General features: G+C 45.7%; 6 protein-coding genes and 1 non-coding gene across 7 annotated transcripts; 4 read left to right on the top strand and 3 right to left on the bottom strand.

Annotated features, from left to right (window-relative positions):
- Positions 1 to 1,470: 1,470 nt before the first annotated feature.
- Positions 1,471 to 5,949, top strand: LOC117135651 (ornithine decarboxylase antizyme). The gene is given in 4 exon segments (XM_033296035.1): positions 1,471 to 1,647; positions 4,318 to 4,474; positions 4,476 to 4,527; positions 4,589 to 5,949. Coding segments are annotated over 4 exon segments (813 nt in total). The 5' UTR covers positions 1,471 to 1,573; the 3' UTR covers positions 5,119 to 5,949.
- LOC117135652 (small nuclear ribonucleoprotein Sm D3) lies at positions 2,540 to 3,793 on the bottom strand. The gene is made up of 2 exons (XM_033296036.1): positions 3,317 to 3,793; positions 2,540 to 2,822 (listed from the first exon to the last, which is right to left on the bottom strand). Exons 1-2 carry the CDS (start codon positions 3,633 to 3,635, stop codon positions 2,686 to 2,688), a joined length of 456 nt encoding a protein of 151 aa, XP_033151927.1. The 5' UTR covers positions 3,636 to 3,793; the 3' UTR covers positions 2,540 to 2,685.
- A 333-nt stretch (positions 5,950 to 6,282) lies between the features above and the next one.
- On the top strand, positions 6,283 to 7,570 carry LOC117135653 (histidine-rich glycoprotein). The gene is made up of 2 exons (XM_033296037.1): positions 6,283 to 6,887; positions 7,017 to 7,570. The coding sequence occupies exons 1-2, from the start codon at positions 6,876 to 6,878 to the stop codon at positions 7,386 to 7,388; spliced, it is 384 nt and encodes a 127-aa protein (XP_033151928.1). The 5' UTR covers positions 6,283 to 6,875; the 3' UTR covers positions 7,389 to 7,570.
- Positions 7,571 to 7,665: 95 nt separating this feature from the next.
- LOC117135654 (neuropeptide-like protein 31) lies at positions 7,666 to 8,834 on the bottom strand. Its single transcript, XM_033296038.1, has 3 exons — positions 8,704 to 8,834; positions 8,583 to 8,642; positions 7,666 to 8,520 (listed from the first exon to the last, which is right to left on the bottom strand). The coding sequence occupies exons 1-3, from the start codon at positions 8,710 to 8,712 to the stop codon at positions 8,317 to 8,319; spliced, it is 273 nt and encodes a 90-aa protein (XP_033151929.1). The 5' UTR covers positions 8,713 to 8,834; the 3' UTR covers positions 7,666 to 8,316.
- Positions 8,835 to 9,533: 699 nt separating this feature from the next.
- LOC117137223 (pre-mRNA-processing-splicing factor 8) lies at positions 9,534 to 18,277 on the top strand. The gene is made up of 14 exons (XM_033298576.1): positions 9,534 to 9,657; positions 9,831 to 10,462; positions 10,519 to 10,734; positions 10,795 to 11,007; positions 11,070 to 11,195; positions 11,472 to 11,891; positions 11,950 to 12,167; positions 12,225 to 13,276; positions 13,340 to 13,532; positions 13,760 to 14,333; positions 14,400 to 14,550; positions 14,612 to 14,788; positions 14,853 to 15,144; positions 15,209 to 18,277. The coding sequence occupies exons 2-14, from the start codon at positions 9,849 to 9,851 to the stop codon at positions 18,151 to 18,153; spliced, it is 7,191 nt and encodes a 2,396-aa protein (XP_033154467.1). The 5' UTR covers positions 9,534 to 9,657; positions 9,831 to 9,848; the 3' UTR covers positions 18,154 to 18,277.
- LOC117138797 lies at positions 11,239 to 11,416 on the top strand. The gene has a single exon (XR_004459296.1).
- Positions 18,278 to 18,382: 105 nt separating the features above from the next.
- Positions 18,383 to 19,297, bottom strand: LOC117137226 (dynein light chain 4, axonemal). The gene is made up of 3 exons (XM_033298583.1): positions 18,945 to 19,297; positions 18,795 to 18,878; positions 18,383 to 18,623 (listed from the first exon to the last, which is right to left on the bottom strand). The coding sequence occupies exons 1-3, from the start codon at positions 19,008 to 19,010 to the stop codon at positions 18,459 to 18,461; spliced, it is 315 nt and encodes a 104-aa protein (XP_033154474.1). The 5' UTR covers positions 19,011 to 19,297; the 3' UTR covers positions 18,383 to 18,458.
- Between the last annotated feature and the right edge of the window lie 234 nt (positions 19,298 to 19,531).

Raw genomic sequence — 19,531 nt, 5'->3', positions numbered from 1 at the left:
AGTTTTGATGTTGATTACACAAGCGCACCAATTACGTTATCTTATCGCCCACTTTTTATTTATCTAGATCTAACCTGGATAGTGATCTACTTCAACTGAGCTGCATTGCAGTTTCAGGAGGCAGTTGAAAAGCTATACACATGGTTTTCCTCTCAAAAACATCGTTTACCCATTAATTAGGGTGGTTCTTTGCTTATCGCGTTCGTCACGTCGAAGACACGTGGTCAATGATGAAAGACTAGCCAAAGTACAAAGCGATTACCGTAAGTTGCTACACCAAAATATGGCAACGGTACCGTACACGTTTTTCTGGCAAAAATATGTTCACACAGCTAAGGGCATTTCTATTTATCTTCATATTAACCTGAGATTTTTTTTGTTTCTAAATCTGTATACATTTTCTATGGAAACCACCTGTATAATAACTGAGGTTTCAAAGATCTTGTTTATACAATTTTTTTTACCTTGTTAATTGAGCTAAAGATATTTGTTATCGGTTTAGACTGAAACATATAGATAGGTTGTCAATCGAAGCTGCGAAAAGCAAAGAAACCTACGTCAGAAATTATAAAGTCCAGTTTATTGTCAATAAATGGTATTTTTATTAGTATTCGTTTGTAGTTATTGAGATGACCTCTGCTGTTCGTTTACATACATATGTATTAATAATAAAGATAACTCTTTACGTTGATTTCTACCCCGCTTTACCTCGATGCCCCTGCTTATATTAAAACAAACTATAGACTTATTTATGGCATTTATCGCCAATATTAATAGCCATTTCATTCCTTTGTTTTGGTACATTTGTTCGAAAAAAAAAACGCAGACACGTGCAGCCTAAAAAATGTGGTGATGTTTTTGACTGAATTATCGCAACAACAAAAAAAAGAATTTTCTTAGACTTTGTATATTAATTTTTATGGATATTTATAGCAGCAGCTCTCTTCGTTTATTTTGTTTGCCCATTGCGACTTCGTGTTAATTCAAATGCTACGTGTGCCGGCATTTTTGCTTATAGTTATTTGCGCCTTATTTGTTTAGCGATTCACCCGCATTTTGTGGGAAGTAGGGGGCTCCATTTAACCTTGGGGCTCTGACTCACCCTGCACCCCAATTCAGATCCATACCTCCTGACCGACCGGTCGACTGTACCCGTGCTCTCCGGCATATTTGTATATCTCTCGGATAGAACTAGGCTATTATACATTTGTATGTATGTAGATATATCGTGGGGCCTCCTAGTCGCTGCTACTTAATCAGATAGATAAATGATGCCGCCACCGTTTGGATGTCGTCAGTCGCCAGACAAACGCCCAGAGCACAGCACCACACAGATCAGCAGCGAGCAGTCTCCACATCGCCAGTGGAGGAGAGGCACGGAAACCGGGCCGCCAACTTACACAGAGATATCCAATAGCCGCATCTTTTCGATGTGAGTTCCAAGCTCCGCCGAAGGACTAACCGACCGAAGCAACGCAATCTGTGATAGAAGATAAAGAGCACATACCAGGAGACAGATAGTAGACTGCAGCTGTGATAAATCTCAACCGGAGACCAAATATTTAACTTGGCAATGACGACGTCTAGCGATATGGTGGCGCAGCCAGATAGCCAGAAGACTCAGAACGAGAACCAGAACATCTTGTGGTACGTCAGCAGAGCCCCATCTTTTTTTATTAATTGCGAAAGCATTTTCAATTGCCCTGCACACGTGCCATCGATTCGGGGAATTATTACTCAGCCCCCCTCCATGCAAAACCATAAATTGCATCCATTAGGCATTGAACCACATGCATCCAATCCATCGGCTCTTGCTGGTGGTCACTGTTCCCATTCAGGCCTCTATTTCGCTCAATTCACAATGCTCTGCCAAGTGCGCAGTTTGTTGATTTAATTGGCTTGGCAGAAAGGAAACGAACAGAACAACAAAATGCCTGGCATATTTCGCACGTAGTCTGCCGGCAAACAATACACAAATGTACATATGTGCAATGTGTGGAAAGCGTTTATAATATATAGGTATCTGTATGTATCTGTGCCGTCCTCTTTGAATGTCTGATTAACACCTAGAATCGAATCCAAATGCGAATAAGTGAATAAAGAGAGCTGTCCGTCGACAGTCCAGAAACCATTTAATATCACTGTCATGGAATTGCTCTCTTTGTATAATATTCGACGATGCGCTGTGAGGCAATGAGACTAACCCAACCACTAAACCCAGTTCCACTTCCAGTTCGTCTGGCCTAACCCTGTGTCCTGTCCGTTGAGGTGCTAGCCCAGATTTCCACTTTCAGATCCTCCGCGAATTGTGAAATGAAGAGAGCTATCCGTCGACAGTCAAGTTAAGACCGATTGTAATACTGTCATGGAATTGCTCTCTTTGTATAACATTCGAAAGGCGACGATTATTAGATCGAATTAATCGAATTGGTGTGCTTAATTTTAAGCCAAACTTTGTGAGCGTCCCCCTGGTTATGGTGTCTAATCCCTTCCCACCTTTCAGGTGCTTACTTTACTTAGACAACAAACAAAGTCTGCGTTTTCAAATTCAAGTTTCTGTGTATTCTTGGCTGTTCGCCCGGTAAATACTTTACAAAAAACATCTGGAGAAGTTCGACCCGCCCGCTAATAAAATATGGTGCCCGCAACTTAGAGAATAGAAATGCGTTGTTCAGTAGCCAGTTCCTACAGGCCGCCGCGTCCTCGACCGCCGGTGGGTCCGCCCTGCCATGCTCCGCGTCCGCCGCTGCCGCCGGGAGCACCTGGCGGTCCACCAGTGCCCCTTCCGCCGCCCGGAGGTCCGCCTCTTCCTCTGCCACGAGCTGTAAGGGAAATTTCGTTATTAATAATTGCATTTCGCTGAGGGCATCACATACACTGCACGACTGTCCTTAAAAATACAATTCCTTTCTAGATTTCACGGCACATGGCTTTCTAGAATTTTTTTTAACTTTTGCTTTCTAAAAATAAACGTCTACACAAAATCATGTTTCTTTTTTAACAATACGTTAATACTTAAAACTTTGAATGTTATGAATTAAATGGGATCGATATGATTTTTAACTAAACCCTGCATTAATTTATTTTCCGTATCACAATTTGAAATATATTCTAGAAATTTCACCACCATATTTTGTTTTCTATTATACAAATTTTATGTTATTTGGATTATTAAATTGGGATAGCAAATATTATATTTAAATTGTGTGAAACTTTAAAAGTAAAAAGAGCGCATAGAATATATTTTGTTGTTTTTAAAGACAGTTGTGCAAAAAGTGCATGTGTATGTGTGTGTGGGCCAAAGTGCCCGACTCACCCTGTGCGCGCAGAATGGCCGCCTTGCCCCGTCCCGCCGTCCCACCAAGTCCCTTGCCCGTCTGCTTCTTGAACATCGGGGCATTTTTCAGCATGTCGGGCAGTATGAGGAATCGGATCTTGGAGCCGCGAATGTACACGTTCTCCAGGTTGGCGGTCCGTCCGTCGCGGTAGGTCACCGTGATCTGGGTCATCTGGCAGTTCATGTTGTCCTCCGCCTCGATGAGTTTGCCGCGGTACACCTCGCCGGTGATGGTTTCGCAAGTGATTATGTGCCCCTCGGCCTCGTGCAGAACTTTAATGGGCACTCCGATCGACATGTTCGCTAGCTTGGTATGTTGCTGTCTGTTCTTGTTCCTTCAACTATATATTTTTCACTGTTTTTTTTTTTCAACCGAACCGCTAATTTTTTCTCCGCTTTTCTTTGTGCAAACGTTTATGCCGAGTGTCTGTCTGTGTGTGTGTTTGCGTGCTCGCTCCCGCTTTGACAGCTGCCGGCGGCCATCTTGTGGTGAAATTGGTGGTGCGTGAGCGCAGGGCTGCATGCGCTGCGTGACTATCGGACACAGCTTATCGGTTTACCGATAAGACGCGCGCGCGTATCTTATCGCTTTAAAATAAACAACTGCAATTTGTTAGCGTCATAAAAGCGAAATAATTTAATTGTCGCCGCTCCGCCGATAAGCCTTTTGTTCTGCCTTCGTGGCCATCAGTTTGTTAGCAGCTTTTGCGACGTTCAGTTACCAATTAAGTTTTACTCTACACCATGTTGTGGTAAATAGTTAGCAAGATTTCGGGTTTTTAAATTCAATTCATAATTCACATGAGTAATTTGTAAATGGGAAATCATCTTTATAAAAACCTGGGAATATTTGTTATTTGTTTGCTATTAAAAAGGGAATATAAACTCATCAGCAGAGGGAGGGGCGCTACAAAATCGAAGAGGCACATCGCAGTTCGATATGGGTTTTGTGACTAAATATCCTATTGTTTTTTCCACAGCGACCCAGTGTTTAGTAGTGGCTTCGTTAGAAGAGAATTTAATGACAGCGGAATTGCCGACGGTAAGCTCCGCACCATCTCGACTTCGTCTTGCGCCACGACCATGTCCTCGGATTCCTACCGCATCTCTCTCGGCGTAGGGCCTCTGTGGTGGTCCTGATGTCCCTGTCCACCACAGAACAGATCACGATAGGGCATCGCTCTTAACGGGTGAGTAATAACAACTAATAATCCAAGTACTATTATGCTAAAATGTGTTAATTCTGTATAGGCTACAGCCGTAAGTCTTCGGTCGACTCGGCTGGTGGCAGCCTGTACGAGGCCAGCTCCCGGGCGTCGTCGTTGTCGTCCTCCCAGTCGGATTGCTCCGACTTGGAGTCGCAGCCCGACATCCACTCGCTGTGCTCGGACGATGACTGCCAGGAAGTGCTGCGCCAGATCTTGCAGCACGACCAGCCGGTGCAGATCACCATCAAGCTGCATGTCACCGAGGACCAGTACACCAATTGGAATACGATTCTGAATCCAGTCAACAACTTGTTGTATGTCGCTCTGCCGAAGGACCTACCTCCGGCCGGCTCCAAGCAGACCTTCATCTCGCTTCTGGAGTTTGCCGAGGAAAAGCTAGAGGTGGACGGCATCGTTATGGTCATGCCCAAGGATCAGCCGAATCGGGCTCGCCTCATCGAGGCGTTCCTCTTCATGGGCTTCGAGCCGCTGTCCAGGAAGGCACCGCAGGCACCGCCGGCTGCCATTAACGACAACGAGAACCACTACTTCCTCTACACCATCGAGGAGTAGTTCGTTGGCAAGGGGACGATTTTCGCCACAGAAACGAAACAAAGAAGAAGTAATATCAGCAGCAATCCAACATTATGTTTCGTAGTTTCCGCAAATAACTTTTATTAGCCAACCGTAGATCCAATGACATATTGAGCCCAATATGTGTTCAGTGAAAATCAGCAAATCAACCCTTTTTGAATCTTCGCGTTGTTTATGTAGTCGAAAATCGTTTTGAAAATTGTCTTCGGAGCGGCTTCATTTTTGGTAGACTTTCAATTATGGCCAGCCACGTTAAGAGCCTGATCGCAAATTACTATATTAAACTATATCCAAAAAAAAAAGAAATCGAACGAAAACGTAAAAAAAAAGTAGAAAACTAAAAAATGTCAAAAAAACAAAGCAAAGGAATGTATTAATCCTAAGTTTATTCGTGAATCAATATTTTGTATTTATGTTTTCACTTTCGGTCTAATCAACATATATATTTTCTTCATGTTTTTTCTATATTTTATGTTTAAGCTTATATATGAAGTATTGTAATCCCAATTTGTTCGCACTAAAAAATATTCACTATATTTTTAATCACTTTTTGTACGCCGAGCGCGACGAGAATGGCGAGGTAGAAGTTTTGGAGGATAGAAAGGGAAACGCATATGCATAGAAGCTAATTACATAGATCAGCAAAAATGGAAAATAAAGGATCCACATACACTCTATATCCAATATTAATAAACTTATTAATCAATAGATTCCACACCGAGCAAGCAAGCGAAAGCAGTTCTATTATTTATACCACTTTGTATGTATAATTTTCTTGATTCCAATAATAAAACATATGACTTAACAAAATTATTGAATTGTCGGCCTGATTATTACAATATTTTGCTTATGACGCCCGCGTTTAGTGCGCATTATTATTGTTTATTGAAAGTATCTCGAGTGGAACTTGGTCGAGACTTATGATTAAATTTATAACCCCGATTGCCTCACCTTCCTTTCGCAGATAAGAGAGATTTCATATGTATTTAGTCAACTGTTTAAGAAGTGACCCAATACGATTGTTAGAGATAACAATTAAAGGCTGCACAGATTGTCTTTTGAAGATAAGTAGTTTCTAAATTAATAAAAAGAACGTGAGATTTGACATCATCGTCAATATCAATTGGAAATCAGTAGTCGTTCATTAAAATGAAGAGCCAGCTTAACAAACAAAGTGCCATGCTCACATTAAGCTTTAAATGTAATTATTGCACTTTTGGCAAGAGCAGAGCTACATTTCTAAAGAATATTAACAAGGTGATAGATGATAGCCTTATATTAACTAATCCATATATAGTAACTTTTACAGTAAAGTAACAAGAAGTGAATATGCCTTGTATCTGTATCTATAGATACTTACGCCCGATTTGATGAGCCTGATAGATAGTATCTCAAGTTGACTACTGTTTCCTATTAAATTGTAAAGAACTGTGAGGTTTGAGTACTTTCCCAGCTAATCTTGGCCCGAAAATCATCCAACAGCTGTTCGCTCCACTGTGCGTCTGTCTGTCTGCCCATTAAATGAACGATAAAACTTGCCGAATATATATACCCATCTATGTGATATGGTGGCCAGGGGCTATGGGCACACGCATGAGGAGATAACGATATAAACGGCGGCGGAAGAGTCTCCGAAAAACAGTCGAGACTGGAGCGTCGCCGGGTTTACACGATCCGAGAGCTTTGCAAGGCAGAAGAAGGAGGCACTGAAGTCCATATCCTATACCGGAGCTATCATGTTGAAGGCGGTGAGTGTGCGGTTCCAAGGGGCGGACCTAATCTAATCGCCGGTTCAGATATGACAGTGGCTTCAATTTAATTTACTATCAATCCCCGTCGATTCGCCTTGATTGCTCCGGATGTTTGGCCCGCTGCAGATTATCGTTTTTGCCACTATCTTGGTGGCCGTGGCCATGGCCATGCAGCCACTGGAGGACAATGAGCGGACCCATCATCTGAACCACAAGCGCCAGTTGTCCCAGCAGCACCACCACCACCAAACCAAACCCCAGGAGGTGAGTCATTCGGCACACGATAGCCTGAAACATGGCGGCGCCCACGTTAAGGAGCATCTAGCGCATCACTCTGAGCGGAAGGCCAGGCAGAGCCACAAGGAGCCGGGCCACAAGAAGAGCCACCACCAGAAGGAGCACCGCCAGCAGCAGGACAACCACTCCCGCAAATCCCGATCGCATTCCAAGGGCAGCAAGCAGCATCACAAGCGGCACACGGCATCGCGTCGCCACTAGGATGATGGGACATGTGGCCAGGATACATTCTATTTAAACTCTAGCCTATGGATTCCCTATGCCAGGATTCAATTCCGAGTACAGTAAACACTCGTATTTTTGCATGTGTGGCGACGACAGTAAAGCCAATCTATTTAAATGTTTACAAATCCAATGTGAAATATAAGCCATGACCAAATAAACACACATTTTATAAATGATATTAATATCCAGAAGCAGTTTCAACTTTTAATAATTTGGAACACTTGAGTTAGCATTTAACTTGAATTTAAAGTTGAAAAACATAATATATTTTTTTAATCGTCACTACATTATTATGAGTTTTAAATAGTTTATGGCCATAATAACTATCTTCTATAGTATGATTTTTTTTAGATTGTTAAAAAGAGTTTTATATACTTCAAACTTCTGGCTGATATCCACTGTATAGACCAGCTTTCTTGTGACCCCGTTTATGACTCGAAATTTGGACATGTGGATCGTTAAAGATAGGTCCAACTAAAGGTTCAGATGTGTGTAATTACTCGACTTGGCCAACTCGGAATTTTGCTGTATGTTACGTTAGCCGCCTCAATTTCTTTGGAAGTTCAAAAAACAAATCCGGTTTTGGACAATTGAAATTTGAAAATAATAAACCGCACATGCGAGCGTGGTCGTACGTAAAGTTTTTTTTGTTTTTTGTTTTTATTGCAATAAAGCCGGTGTTAATTGTGCTCTGGGGTCAAAAACTGCCGCTGACGTCATCAACTCGTGGTTGCAAGACAGTGAAAGGGTTACAATTTCAAAACTGGGGGGCTTGCTTGTATAACTTCTTTGGTCACTAGTGCGATTACTTAGGATTTTTCTGGGTTAAGGAACTTATGTACATATGTCTGGAACTTCTTGCTTAAGGAACGTTTTTTGATCTGTCATCTTTGTATTGCGTCACTTAGCCCCAAACTGGGTAAATTCGGGGACGATAGAAGCCGCCTCCGTAGGACCGATATCCGCCGTAGCCGCCGTAACCGGAATATCCGCCGTACTTGTAGCCACCTCCATAGCCGCCGTAGTAAATGGGCGATGGTGCTGCATAGTAGCCGTAGCCAATGGAGTCTGCGGTGGAGAGATCAGCCTCCTCAGCGGGCTTCTTGTCCTGCCAAGCGATTGGATTTCGTGGGTTGGTTGGGTAATGGAGAAACTTAAGATACGACCTACCTCTACAGGAGCTGCGCTGATGAATCCGATAATAGTCAGGCACAAAAGGATGGAAAATAACTGAAAATGTTCACAACATTTACTTATTATGATAGAAACACTTTTTGTTTGTGTGTAATACCTTTGCCATTGTTGCTTTTATTTGCGAAATTTCACGGGGATGCACTCTAGATTTAATGTTTTTCTCTCAAATTAGCAACTATTCCCGATCGTGTTCTGGCCAGAAGCGTTGTTGTCCGTAAACTGTGATACCCAGCGGACCCGCCGACAATATTTATAGTGGCCCAAAACGTCCCGGGGATCGATTTCGCACATGATCATTGATTGGACAAACATTCGGGAGTCTGGGGATGTCGTTACCCGATGCGAAATGAAGTGTCCCAAGATAGCAGATGACTCGATGGGATTTTCTAATTCGGTTATTTGAACTTCTAAGATACAGTGAGCATTAGTTAATGACTAAAAGATAAGTTATCATTTACCTTATTTGGTGTTTTACTTTCGGCAGTTTGTTTTTAGCTAAAGTTTACTGTGTGTTCTTATTTTTACCAGTCATCAACAATAATATTGACGCACTACACTAATTAAGTTCCTAATTATTACTTTTAACACAATTGTTGACGAGCTGATACATTTGATTTAATTACAAGGATTTACCCTAAATTAAATATGCTAATATCGAGATATTGTTTACTACTACAATGCAAATATTTCAGTGAAAAAATTGTCGATGTTTTGGGTTAAAGATCATTGTTGATGAATTTGGTTAGTGAATATGTAATATTTTCCCCAATAACAGCTTTATTTAAATTTTCAAAATTTGAATATTTGCTCGCACTCTGCGTAGTTATCTTGACTGAGTTTCACCTCTAGACTGTTTAGCAATTCACCCAAGCTCTCGATAGACGATAAATGTCTTATCGATTGAGCGGTGTGACCGTTCTACTAATCTATAAATGGCTGCCGCATGAAAAAGTAAACCTCTCGTTTTGCGAACCGGAAAAATTGTGAATTGCGGCCAAAGAAAGGCAGAAAAAGTGCCAAATAGGCAGTACAGTTACAAGTTAACTGCCAGGTAAGAAATTCAAACCAAGATTAGCTGGGGGAAAAGCGAAATATACGCTTTTTCACGGCGTGGTGAAAATTGCAAAAGACCGCGACGTCGGCGGCGGCATTTCGATTTCTCCCCCTGAAACAAAACGTGTCTGTGTGTCGTAAAGTGTATGTTTTTCGTCGTTTATTGATTAGGATAAGTGCAGCGGAACGATGTCCATTCCGCCGTACATGATACCGCAGAATGCGTGGGCAGCCCAGCTGATGGCCCAGCAGGCCTACGCGGCTGCCCATGCTCAGCAGGCTCAACTGCACGCCCAGCAGCAGATGGCCAACCAGATCCAGCAGATTCCGCCACCGGGTGCTCCGCTGCCGCCGGCCGGTGGCCACCCCAACGGGATACCGATCCCGGCGGGTGGTCAGGGACCCGGATTGGGCCAGATTCCCACGCCCAAACCGGACATACTCACCGAGGAGAAGCTGCAGGAGAAGGCGCTCAAATGGCAGCATCTGCAGTCCAAGCGATTCGCTGAGAAGCGCAAGTTTGGCTTCGTGGATACCCAAAAGGAGGATATGCCGCCGGAGCACATCAGGAAGATCATTCGCGATCACGGAGATATGACGTCGCGCAAGTATCGTCATGACAAGCGAGTCTACCTCGGAGCACTGAAGTACATGCCACATGCTGTGCTCAAGCTGCTGGAGAACATGCCCATGCCATGGGAGCAGATCCGGGATGTCCAGGTGCTGTACCACATTACGGGAGCCATCACCTTTGTCAATGAGATTCCCTGGGTTATTGAGCCCGTCTACATAGCACAATGGGGGTAAGTTGACTTCAGCTTTTCCCAGTGGACACAACTGACGTGAAACACTTCCGCAGAACAATGTGGATCATGATGCGGCGTGAGAAACGCGATCGTCGCCACTTTAAGCGTATGAGATTCCCGCCATTTGACGATGAGGAGCCGCCTCTAGACTATGCCGACAACGTGCTGGACGTGGAGCCCTTGGAGGCCATTCAAATTGAGCTGGACAATGATGAAGACAATGCCGTATACAAATGGTTTTATGACCATCGTCCTCTAGTGGATACACAGTGAGTTTTGATTTGTCATTTATATCTGATCTTGTTTTGATTCACTCATTACCATCTAAGGTTTGTAAACGGCACTACTTACCGAAAGTGGAATCTTTCCCTGCCTCAGCTAGCCACGCTGTATCGATTGGCCAACCAATTGCTCACGGATCTAGTGGACAATAACTTCTTTTATCTGTTTGACCCAAAAAGTTTCTTCACCGCCAAGGCTCTTAATATGGCCATTCCAGGTGGACCCAAGTTTGAACCCCTTATTAAGGACCACAATGTTGGGTAAGACAATACACGTCATAAATGCTTGTTAAAATATAATTCCTGCTTTTATTTAATTTTAGGGACGAGGATTGGAACGAGTTCAACGACATTAACAAAGTCATTATCCGGCAGCCAATTCGCACGGAATACCGCATTGCCTTCCCTTACTTGTACAACAATATGCCGCACTTTGTGCATTTGAGCTGGTAAGAGCCGACACTCTTCAAAAATTACCATTCTAAAATCTTATTTACGTGGTTAGAAACGTTTCCAAGTGAACAGCCTCTCTGGAAATGCTTCATGCCGCGTTAGAAAAACGACGAGCTCCCAGGTTACTGCCAAATTTGCGATAAAACGGGAGCTGCAATGAATATGTTCGTGGCGATTGTTAAGAATTAATCGTGACTGCTGATAGTTGCATACATTTAAACTCACTTAAAGCTTAAAGGATCCACATGACCGATGTACTTTGTCTTTTTCAGGTATCACACTCCCAACGTGGTCTATATCAAGACCGAAGATCCCGATCTGCCTGCATTTTACTTTGATCCGCTCATCAATCCCATATCCCATCGCAATGCAAACTCGAAGATTCAGGAGCCGCTGCCTGATGACGATGAGGACTTTACTCTTCCGGACGACGTGCAGCCGTTCCTGCAGGACACTCCCCTGTACACTGACAATACTGCAAACGGAATCGCCTTGCTATGGGCACCCCGCCCCTTTAACATGCGCTCTGGTCGCTCCCGTCGTGCCATCGATGTGCCACTGGTCAAGTGCTGGTACAAGGAGCACTGTCCACCTGGACATCCGGTTAAGGTGCGCGTTAGCTACCAGAAACTGCTTAAATACTATGTGCTCAATGCCCTAAAGCACCGCAAACCAAAGCCACAAAAGAAACGGTGAGTTCTATTCAAGTCGAACTATAGAAACGTTTTGAATTGTATCCTTACTTTGCAGCTACCTCTTCCGTTCGTTTAAGGCCACAAAATTCTTCCAGACCACAACTCTGGATTGGGTTGAGGCTGGACTGCAAGTTTGTCGTCAGGGATACAATATGCTGAACCTCTTGATTCACCGAAAAAATCTTAACTACTTGCATTTAGATTACAATTTCAACTTGAAGCCCGTTAAAACTCTGACCACCAAGGAGCGTAAGAAGTCGCGATTCGGAAATGGTAAGCAGTTAAAGTTCTAACAATTTCCCTTTTAACAAATCCTTTCATTCATATTAGCTTTCCATTTGTGCCGTGAGATCCTGCGTCTGACCAAGCTAATCATTGACTCGCATGTTCAGTATCGGCTAAACAATGTGGACGCCTTTCAGTTGGCTGACGGACTGCAGTACATATTCGCTCATGTTGGCCAGCTGACTGGCATGTATCGCTATAAATACAAGCTGATGAGGCAGATTCGAATGTGTAAGGATCTGAAACATTTGATATACTATCGCTTCAACACGGGGCCCGTTGGCAAGGGACCCGGATGTGGCTTTTGGGCACCTGGATGGCGAGTCTGGCTGTTCTTTATGCGCGGCATCACTCCGCTACTGGAACGCTGGCTGGGCAATCTATTGTCGCGTCAGTTCGAGGGTCGTCACTCCAAGGGTGTGGCCAAGACAGTGACTAAGCAGCGTGTTGAATCCCACTTTGATCTGGAGTTGCGTGCCTCCGTGATGCACGATATTGTGGACATGATGCCCGAGGGCATCAAGCAGAACAAAGCTCGTACCATTTTGCAGCATTTATCGGAGGCATGGCGTTGCTGGAAGGCGAACATTCCGTGGAAGGTGCCCGGTCTACCCATTCCCATTGAGAATATGATCCTGCGTTACGTGAAGATGAAAGCCGACTGGTGGACGAATACGGCTCACTATAATCGGGAACGTATACGACGGGGAGCAACTGTGGACAAGACGGTGTGCAAGAAGAATCTGGGGCGACTAACGCGTCTTTATCTAAAGGCGGAGCAGGAGAGGCAGCACAACTACTTAAAGGATGGCCCGTACATATCACCGGAGGAGGCTGTGGCTATTTACACAACCACCGTCCACTGGCTGGAGTCACGTCGCTTTGCGCCCATTCCCTTCCCACCACTTTCGTACAAACACGATACCAAGCTGCTGATTTTGGCCCTTGAGAGGCTAAAAGAGGCGTACAGCGTTAAGTCCAGGCTGAATCAGAGTCAGCGTGAGGAGCTGGGCCTTATCGAACAGGCCTACGACAATCCTCACGAGGCATTGTCCCGCATCAAGCGTCATCTGCTCACGCAGCGAGCGTTCAAGGAGGTGGGTTATCACTATTTCTATCTGTATTTGAAATTCATGTTAAAACTTGTATTACTATTTTAGGTGGGCATTGAGTTCATGGACTTGTACAGCCATCTGATTCCAGTCTACGAGGTGGAACCCCTGGAAAAGATCACAGACGCATATTTGGATCAGTATCTGTGGTATGAGGCTGACAAGCGTCGATTGTTTCCGCCATGGATCAAGCCCAGTGACACGGAGCCGCCACCATTGTTGGCCTACAAGTGGTGTCAAGGTATAAAATTGAACAAGCTACTAGAGAAAATTTTTGATGGCGGTACCGGGCATTTTGGGTGTGTGATTTGTAGCAAAGTGATATGTATTTGATCATCCCCTTGTTGCAAACCTCACGCCAAAGATGATCTGTGAAATACGCAGTGATATGGAACAAAAAGGAATATAGAACCCCTTCGATACTATCCAATCTCTTACTTAGTTTAATCGTATTGTTCTCCCCAACAGGCATTAACAATCTGCAGGATGTGTGGGATGTGGGTGAGGGCGAGTGCAATGTGCTGCTGGAGTCCAGATTTGAAAAGCTGTACGAGAAGATTGACTTGACGCTGCTTAATCGTTTGCTCCGCCTGATTGTCGATCACAATATCGCCGATTACATGACGGCCAAGAACAACGTTGTGATCAACTACAAGGACATGAACCACACGAACAGCTACGGCATCATTCGCGGTCTGCAGTTTTCATCGTTCATCACACAGTACTATGGACTGGTGCTAGATCTCTTGGTTTTGGGTCTCCATCGATCCAGCGAGATGGCTGGTCCACCCCAAATGCCGAACGACTTCCTCACGTTCCAGGACACAGTTACTGAAACGGCACATCCTATTCGATTGTACTGCCGCTATGTGGATCGTATTCACTTGTTCTTCAGATTCTCGGCGGAGGAGGCGCGCGATCTGATCCAGCGCTATCTTACCGAGCATCCGGATCCGAACAACGAAAACATTGTGGGCTACAATAACAAGAAGTGCTGGCCACGCGATGCGCGCATGCGTTTGATGAAGCACGATGTGAACTTGTAAGTTTCCATTCACTCAATATCCACTTTGAAAGTGCGTAACGACGAAATTCTTTTGTTTTACAGGGGTCGCGCAGTCTTCTGGGACATTAAGAACCGACTACCTCGCTCTGTGACCACCATTGGTTGGGAGAGCACTTTCGTTTCGGTGTATTCCAAGGACAATCCCAATCTGCTGTTCAACATGAGTGGATTTGAATGTCGCATTTTGCCAAAGGTTCCTTTAGCCAATAATTGAACATAAGATCAGTTTATAATTCATTGTTTTTCCCTCACAGTGTCGCACCCAGAATGAAGAGTTTACCCATCGTGATGGTGTTTGGAATTTACAGAACGAAATCACAAAGGAACGCACTGCCCAGTGCTTCCTGCGGGTGGACGATGAGTCATTGGGTCGTTTCCATAATCGTGTTCGACAGATCCTGATGGCCTCTGGGTCCACTACGTTCACAAAGGTATTTTATAAACATGGAATATCTTTTTAGGATTTAAAAGTAAAACCCATACTTTCGATTTTAGATTGTGAACAAATGGAACACAGCGCTCATAGGCTTGATGACCTACTTCCGCGAGGCTGTGGTCAATACCCAGGAACTGTTGGACCTGTTGGTCAAGTGCGAGAACAAAATTCAGACTCGTATCAAGATTGGCCTCAACTCTAAGATGCCTTCCCGTTTCCCGCCCGTTGTGTTCTACACTCCCAAGGAACTGGGCGGTCTGGGAATGTTGAGCATGGGTCACGTCTTGATTCCGCAATCCGATCTGCGTTGGTCCAAGCAAACTGATGTGGGCATAACCCACTTCCGCTCCGGTTGGTGTTAAGGAAATCCTATTACTAGTACATAATGCTAAGTAGCAATTCATACTTCTTACAGGTATGTCCCACGATGAGGATCAGCTAATTCCCAATCTGTATCGATACATTCAGCCGTGGGAGAGTGAGTTTATAGACTCGCAGCGCGTTTGGGCGGAGTACGCATTGAAGCGTCAGGAGGCGAATGCCCAGAACCGTAGGCTCACACTGGAGGATTTGGAGGATAGCTGGGATCGCGGTATTCCACGTATCAACACATTATTCCAAAAGGATCGTCACACACTGGCCTACGACAAGGGCTGGCGCATTCGTACCGAGTTTAAGCAATACCAGGTGCTAAAGCAGAATCCCTTCTGGTGGACGCATCAGCGTCACGATGGCAAGCTGTGGAACCTGAACAATTACCGCACGGATATGATCCAGGCGTTGGGTGGAGTGGAGGGCATACTGGAGCACACGCTGTTCAAGGGCACCTACTTCCCCACGTGGGAGGGTCTTTTCTGGGAGAAGGCTTCCGGTTTCGAAGAGTCAATGAAGTACAAGAAGTTGACCAATGCTCAGCGATCGGGTCTCAACCAGATTCCGAATCGTCGATTCACACTTTGGTGGTCACCGACTATCAATCGAGCGAATGTGTACGTCGGTTTCCAGGTGCAACTGGATCTGACTGGTATATTCATGCACGGCAAGATTCCGACACTGAAGATCTCGCTGATTCAAATATTCCGTGCCCATTTGTGGCAGAAGATCCACGAGTCGATTGTCATGGATTTGTGTCAGGTTTTCGATCAGGAACTGGACGCCTTGGAAATCGAGACGGTGCAGAAGGAAACCATCCATCCACGTAAGTCCTACAAGATGAACTCGTCGTGTGCCGACATCCTGCTCTTCCCCGCCTACAAATGGAATGTGTCGCGACCTTCATTGCTGGCCGATACCAAGGACACCATGGATAACACCACCACTCAAAAGTACTGGCTGGATATCCAGTTGCGTTGGGGCGATTATGACTCGCACGACGTGGAGCGCTATGCCAGGGCCAAGTTCCTCGATTACACCACTGACAACATGTCCATCTATCCCTCACCGACGGGCGTGTTGATTGCCATCGATTTGGCCTACAATCTGCACTCGGCCTACGGCAACTGGTTCCCCGGCTGCAAGACCCTCATTCAGCAGGCCATGGCCAAAATTATGAAGGCCAACCCCGCGCTCTATGTGCTGCGTGAGCGCATCCGCAAGGCGTTGCAGCTGTACTCTTCGGAGCCAACGGAGCCGTACCTCAGTTCGCAGAATTACGGAGAGCTGTTCTCGAACCAGATCATCTGGTTTGTGGACGACACCAACGTGTATCGTGTCACCATACACAAGACGTTCGAGGGAAATCTGACAACGAAGCCCATTAACGGAGCAATCTTCATCTTTAATCCGCGAACGGGTCAGCTCTTCCTTAAGATCATTCACACCTCTGTGTGGGCTGGCCAGAAGCGTTTGGGCCAGCTGGCCAAGTGGAAGACTGCTGAGGAAGTGGCCGCTTTGATTCGATCATTGCCGGTTGAGGAGCAGCCCAAACAAATTATTGTGACGCGCAAGGGCATGTTGGACCCGCTGGAGGTGCACTTGCTCGACTTCCCCAACATTGTGATCAAGGGCTCTGAGCTTCAGCTACCGTTCCAGGCTTGTCTCAAAGTCGAGAAGTTTGGTGACCTCATTCTGAAGGCTACCGAGCCACAGATGGTGCTCTTCAACCTGTACGACGATTGGCTGAAGACCATCTCTTCATATACGGCTTTCAGTCGACTTATCCTCATTCTGCGCGCTCTCCACGTCAATACGGAGAGGACAAAGATCATACTGAAGCCGGACAAGACCACCATAACGGAGGCGCATCATATTTGGCCCACTCTGACCGACGAGGAATGGATTAAGGTGGAAGTGCAGCTGAAGGACCTCATTCTCGCCGATTACGGCAAGAAGAACAACGTAAATGTGGCCTCGCTAACTCAGTCTGAGATCCGTGACATCATTCTGGGCATGGAGATCAGTGCGCCCTCAGCGCAGCGCCAGCAGATTGCTGAGATCGAAAAGCAGACCAAGGAGCAAAACCAACTGACGGCCACGACTACGCGTACCACAAACAAGCATGGTGACGAAATTATTACCTCCACTACATCCAATTACGAAACGCAGACGTTCAGCTCGAAGACGGAGTGGCGAGTAAGAGCCATCTCAGCCACCAATCTGCACTTGCGAACGAATCACATCTACGTAAGCTCGGACGACATAAAGGAGACCGGCTACACCTACATCCTGCCCAAGAACATACTCAAGAAGTTTGTCACGATCTCGGATCTGCGGGCCCAGATAGCTGGCTACTTGTACGGTGTGAGTCCACCGGACAATCCGCAGGTAAAGGAGATCCGATGCATCGTAATGCCGCCGCAGTGGGGCACTCACCAGACGATCAACTTGCCCAACACCCTGCCCACGCATCAGTATCTCAAGGACATGGAGCCGCTAGGATGGATCCACACGCAGCCCAACGAGCTGCCTCAATTGTCACCGCAGGACATTACGACGCACGCGAAGATCATGCAGGAGAACTCCAACTGGGATGGCGAGAAGACGATCGTGATCACGTGCTCCTTTACGCCCGGCTCCTGCTCCCTTACGGCCTACAAGCTGACGCCTTCGGGCTTCGAGTGGGGCTCCAAGAACACGGACAAGGGTAACAATCCCAAGGGATACCTGCCTTCGCACTACGAACGCGTTCAGATGCTGTTGTCGAACAAGTTCCTTGGGTTCTTCATGGTGCCGGCGCAAAGCAGCTGGAACTACAACTTCATGGGCGTGCGCCACGATCCCAACATGAAGTACGAACTGCAGTTGGCCAACCCGAAGGAGTTCTACCACGAGCTGCATCGCACCTCGCATTTCCTGCTCTTCTCGAATCTCGAGGACGGTGGCGATGGTGCCGGTGCGGATCGGGAAGATGTGTACGCGTAGGCGGTGCGCATCTGGAGTCTTAGGGTTCTCGTTTTAGTGCATACAAACAAATTTATAAGCCTGTTTTCAAATGCTAGCATGTAGGTACATTTTGTAATAAAAAAAACCATTCTTTTCCCAACAAGTCACATGGTTGCCAGGGGATTTATTACTCCGCCGCCGATACTAGGCTTAATATTCATAACATTCGTTAACTACGGTGAGTGTTCTGTTTGTATGACTAAATTAATGCTAAATTTTTGTTTGGTTCGGTTTTGGTTCCAGTTCCGGTTTCTAGGTACGTTAGTGTAACTGCTGACCCGCATTCAGGAGCACTTCCACAGCACGATGGCCAGGTTGCCGGCGAAGAACAAATAGAGAATGTTCTCCGTCTCGTAGGAGACCTCGAAGCCGAACCCTTCGCCCACGACCACATGCCAGTAGATGCCGAACTTCTTGTCCATGTTCTCCTTGATGATTCTGGCAGCGTGCTGACGGTAGATTTAAAGTATTTAGTTGAGTCTTTATCCTCTTTGGTTAATTTACAAGTAAGTAATCATTAAAGGATTTAAGGTCAACCAACTTGATAATCTTTTGAGATCTTCTCAATGAGAATGTAATGGAATAGCCTGTTCAAAGTGAAAGGATTTTATTTTAATTACCTCGTAGTTCGATGAGTATTTCTCGCAGGCGGTAATGGACAGTTCAATGGCCTCTATCCGCATCTCCTCGTTCATATCGGTGTGCTTAAATCGGGAGTGGATTCCATCAGCAAATAGTCTGGAATGCAGTTAACTCTATACTTAACCAACCTTCACCAGAGGATAAACGTGCACGATTTTCTTCTCGCCCTCCTTGCCGGCCTCCTCGTCCGCCATGTCTGCGATTCACCAACGACTGATGGAAGGACTATCAACCAGGCGAGCGAGCACTATCACGGAGCCACGCTAATGTAATAAAAATCGAGTTAAATTCCTATTTACATGTGACACACAAGTCAAGGTAAAGGCAGCACTAGTGTAGCTATGTGAATGGCAGGTGAATGTTTTGTGAATCCTTCCTTTTTGCGCTATTGTCACGGCAGTTTGGCTGCTATGGCAATTTGGTTTCGGGCACACGGTTTCGCTTTCGATTGGCCTGCCAGCCTGTCAGGAGCGAGGTTGACTTACAACTAACGATGGCTCCGGATCCGCCGGCTCCGTGCTGACGCCAACTCCATTAACTGGCAACCACAGCCGGGGCAGGAACTTGTGTGAGCTGAGGGAGTTAATGGCTACACTGCTCGGTGTGCGCTGCGTTTGCGCCAAGTCTGCATGCTAAGGGACCCATGACTCCTGCTCCCTCCCTGCATCCTGCATCCCCTGATTCAGTTGCAAACAAAAGCAATTTCCGTGCGGGT

The sequence above is a fragment of the Drosophila mauritiana genome, chromosome 2R, assembly GCF_004382145.1.
Source record: "Drosophila mauritiana strain mau12 chromosome 2R, ASM438214v1, whole genome shotgun sequence".
Lineage (NCBI taxonomy): Eukaryota > Metazoa > Arthropoda > Insecta > Diptera > Drosophilidae > Drosophila > Drosophila mauritiana.
This window is presented reverse-complemented; position numbering and strand designations above follow the sequence as displayed.

Excerpts from the sequence above, each read along its gene's own strand:
- LOC117135652 (XM_033296036.1), bottom strand. The coding sequence starts at position 3,635 with ATGTCGATCGGAGTGCCCATTAAAGTTCTGCACGAGGCCGAGGGGCAC. Across the intron at positions 2,823-3,316 it reads GGCCATTCTGCGCGCACAGG|CTCGTGGCAGAGGAAGAGGC; the intron begins GTGAGTCGGGCA and ends TTTCCCTTACAG.
- LOC117135654 (XM_033296038.1), bottom strand. Across the intron at positions 8,521-8,582 it reads TCAGCGCAGCTCCTGTAGAG|GACAAGAAGCCCGCTGAGGA; the intron begins GTAGGTCGTATC and ends ATCGCTTGGCAG.
- LOC117137223 (XM_033298576.1), top strand. The coding sequence starts at position 9,849 with ATGTCCATTCCGCCGTACATGATACCGCAGAATGCGTGGGCAGCCCAG. Across the intron at positions 10,463-10,518 it reads GTCTACATAGCACAATGGGG|AACAATGTGGATCATGATGC; the intron begins GTAAGTTGACTT and ends ACACTTCCGCAG. Across the intron at positions 14,551-14,611 it reads AATGTCGCATTTTGCCAAAG|TGTCGCACCCAGAATGAAGA; the intron begins GTTCCTTTAGCC and ends TTTCCCTCACAG.
- LOC117137226 (XM_033298583.1), bottom strand. The coding sequence starts at position 19,010 with ATGGCGGACGAGGAGGCCGGCAAGGAGGGCGAGAAGAAAATCGTGCAC. Across the intron at positions 18,879-18,944 it reads ACGTTTATCCTCTGGTGAAG|CACACCGATATGAACGAGGA; the intron begins GTTGGTTAAGTA and ends TCCCGATTTAAG. Across the intron at positions 18,624-18,794 it reads AATACTCATCGAACTACGAG|CACGCTGCCAGAATCATCAA; the intron begins GTAATTAAAATA and ends ATCTACCGTCAG.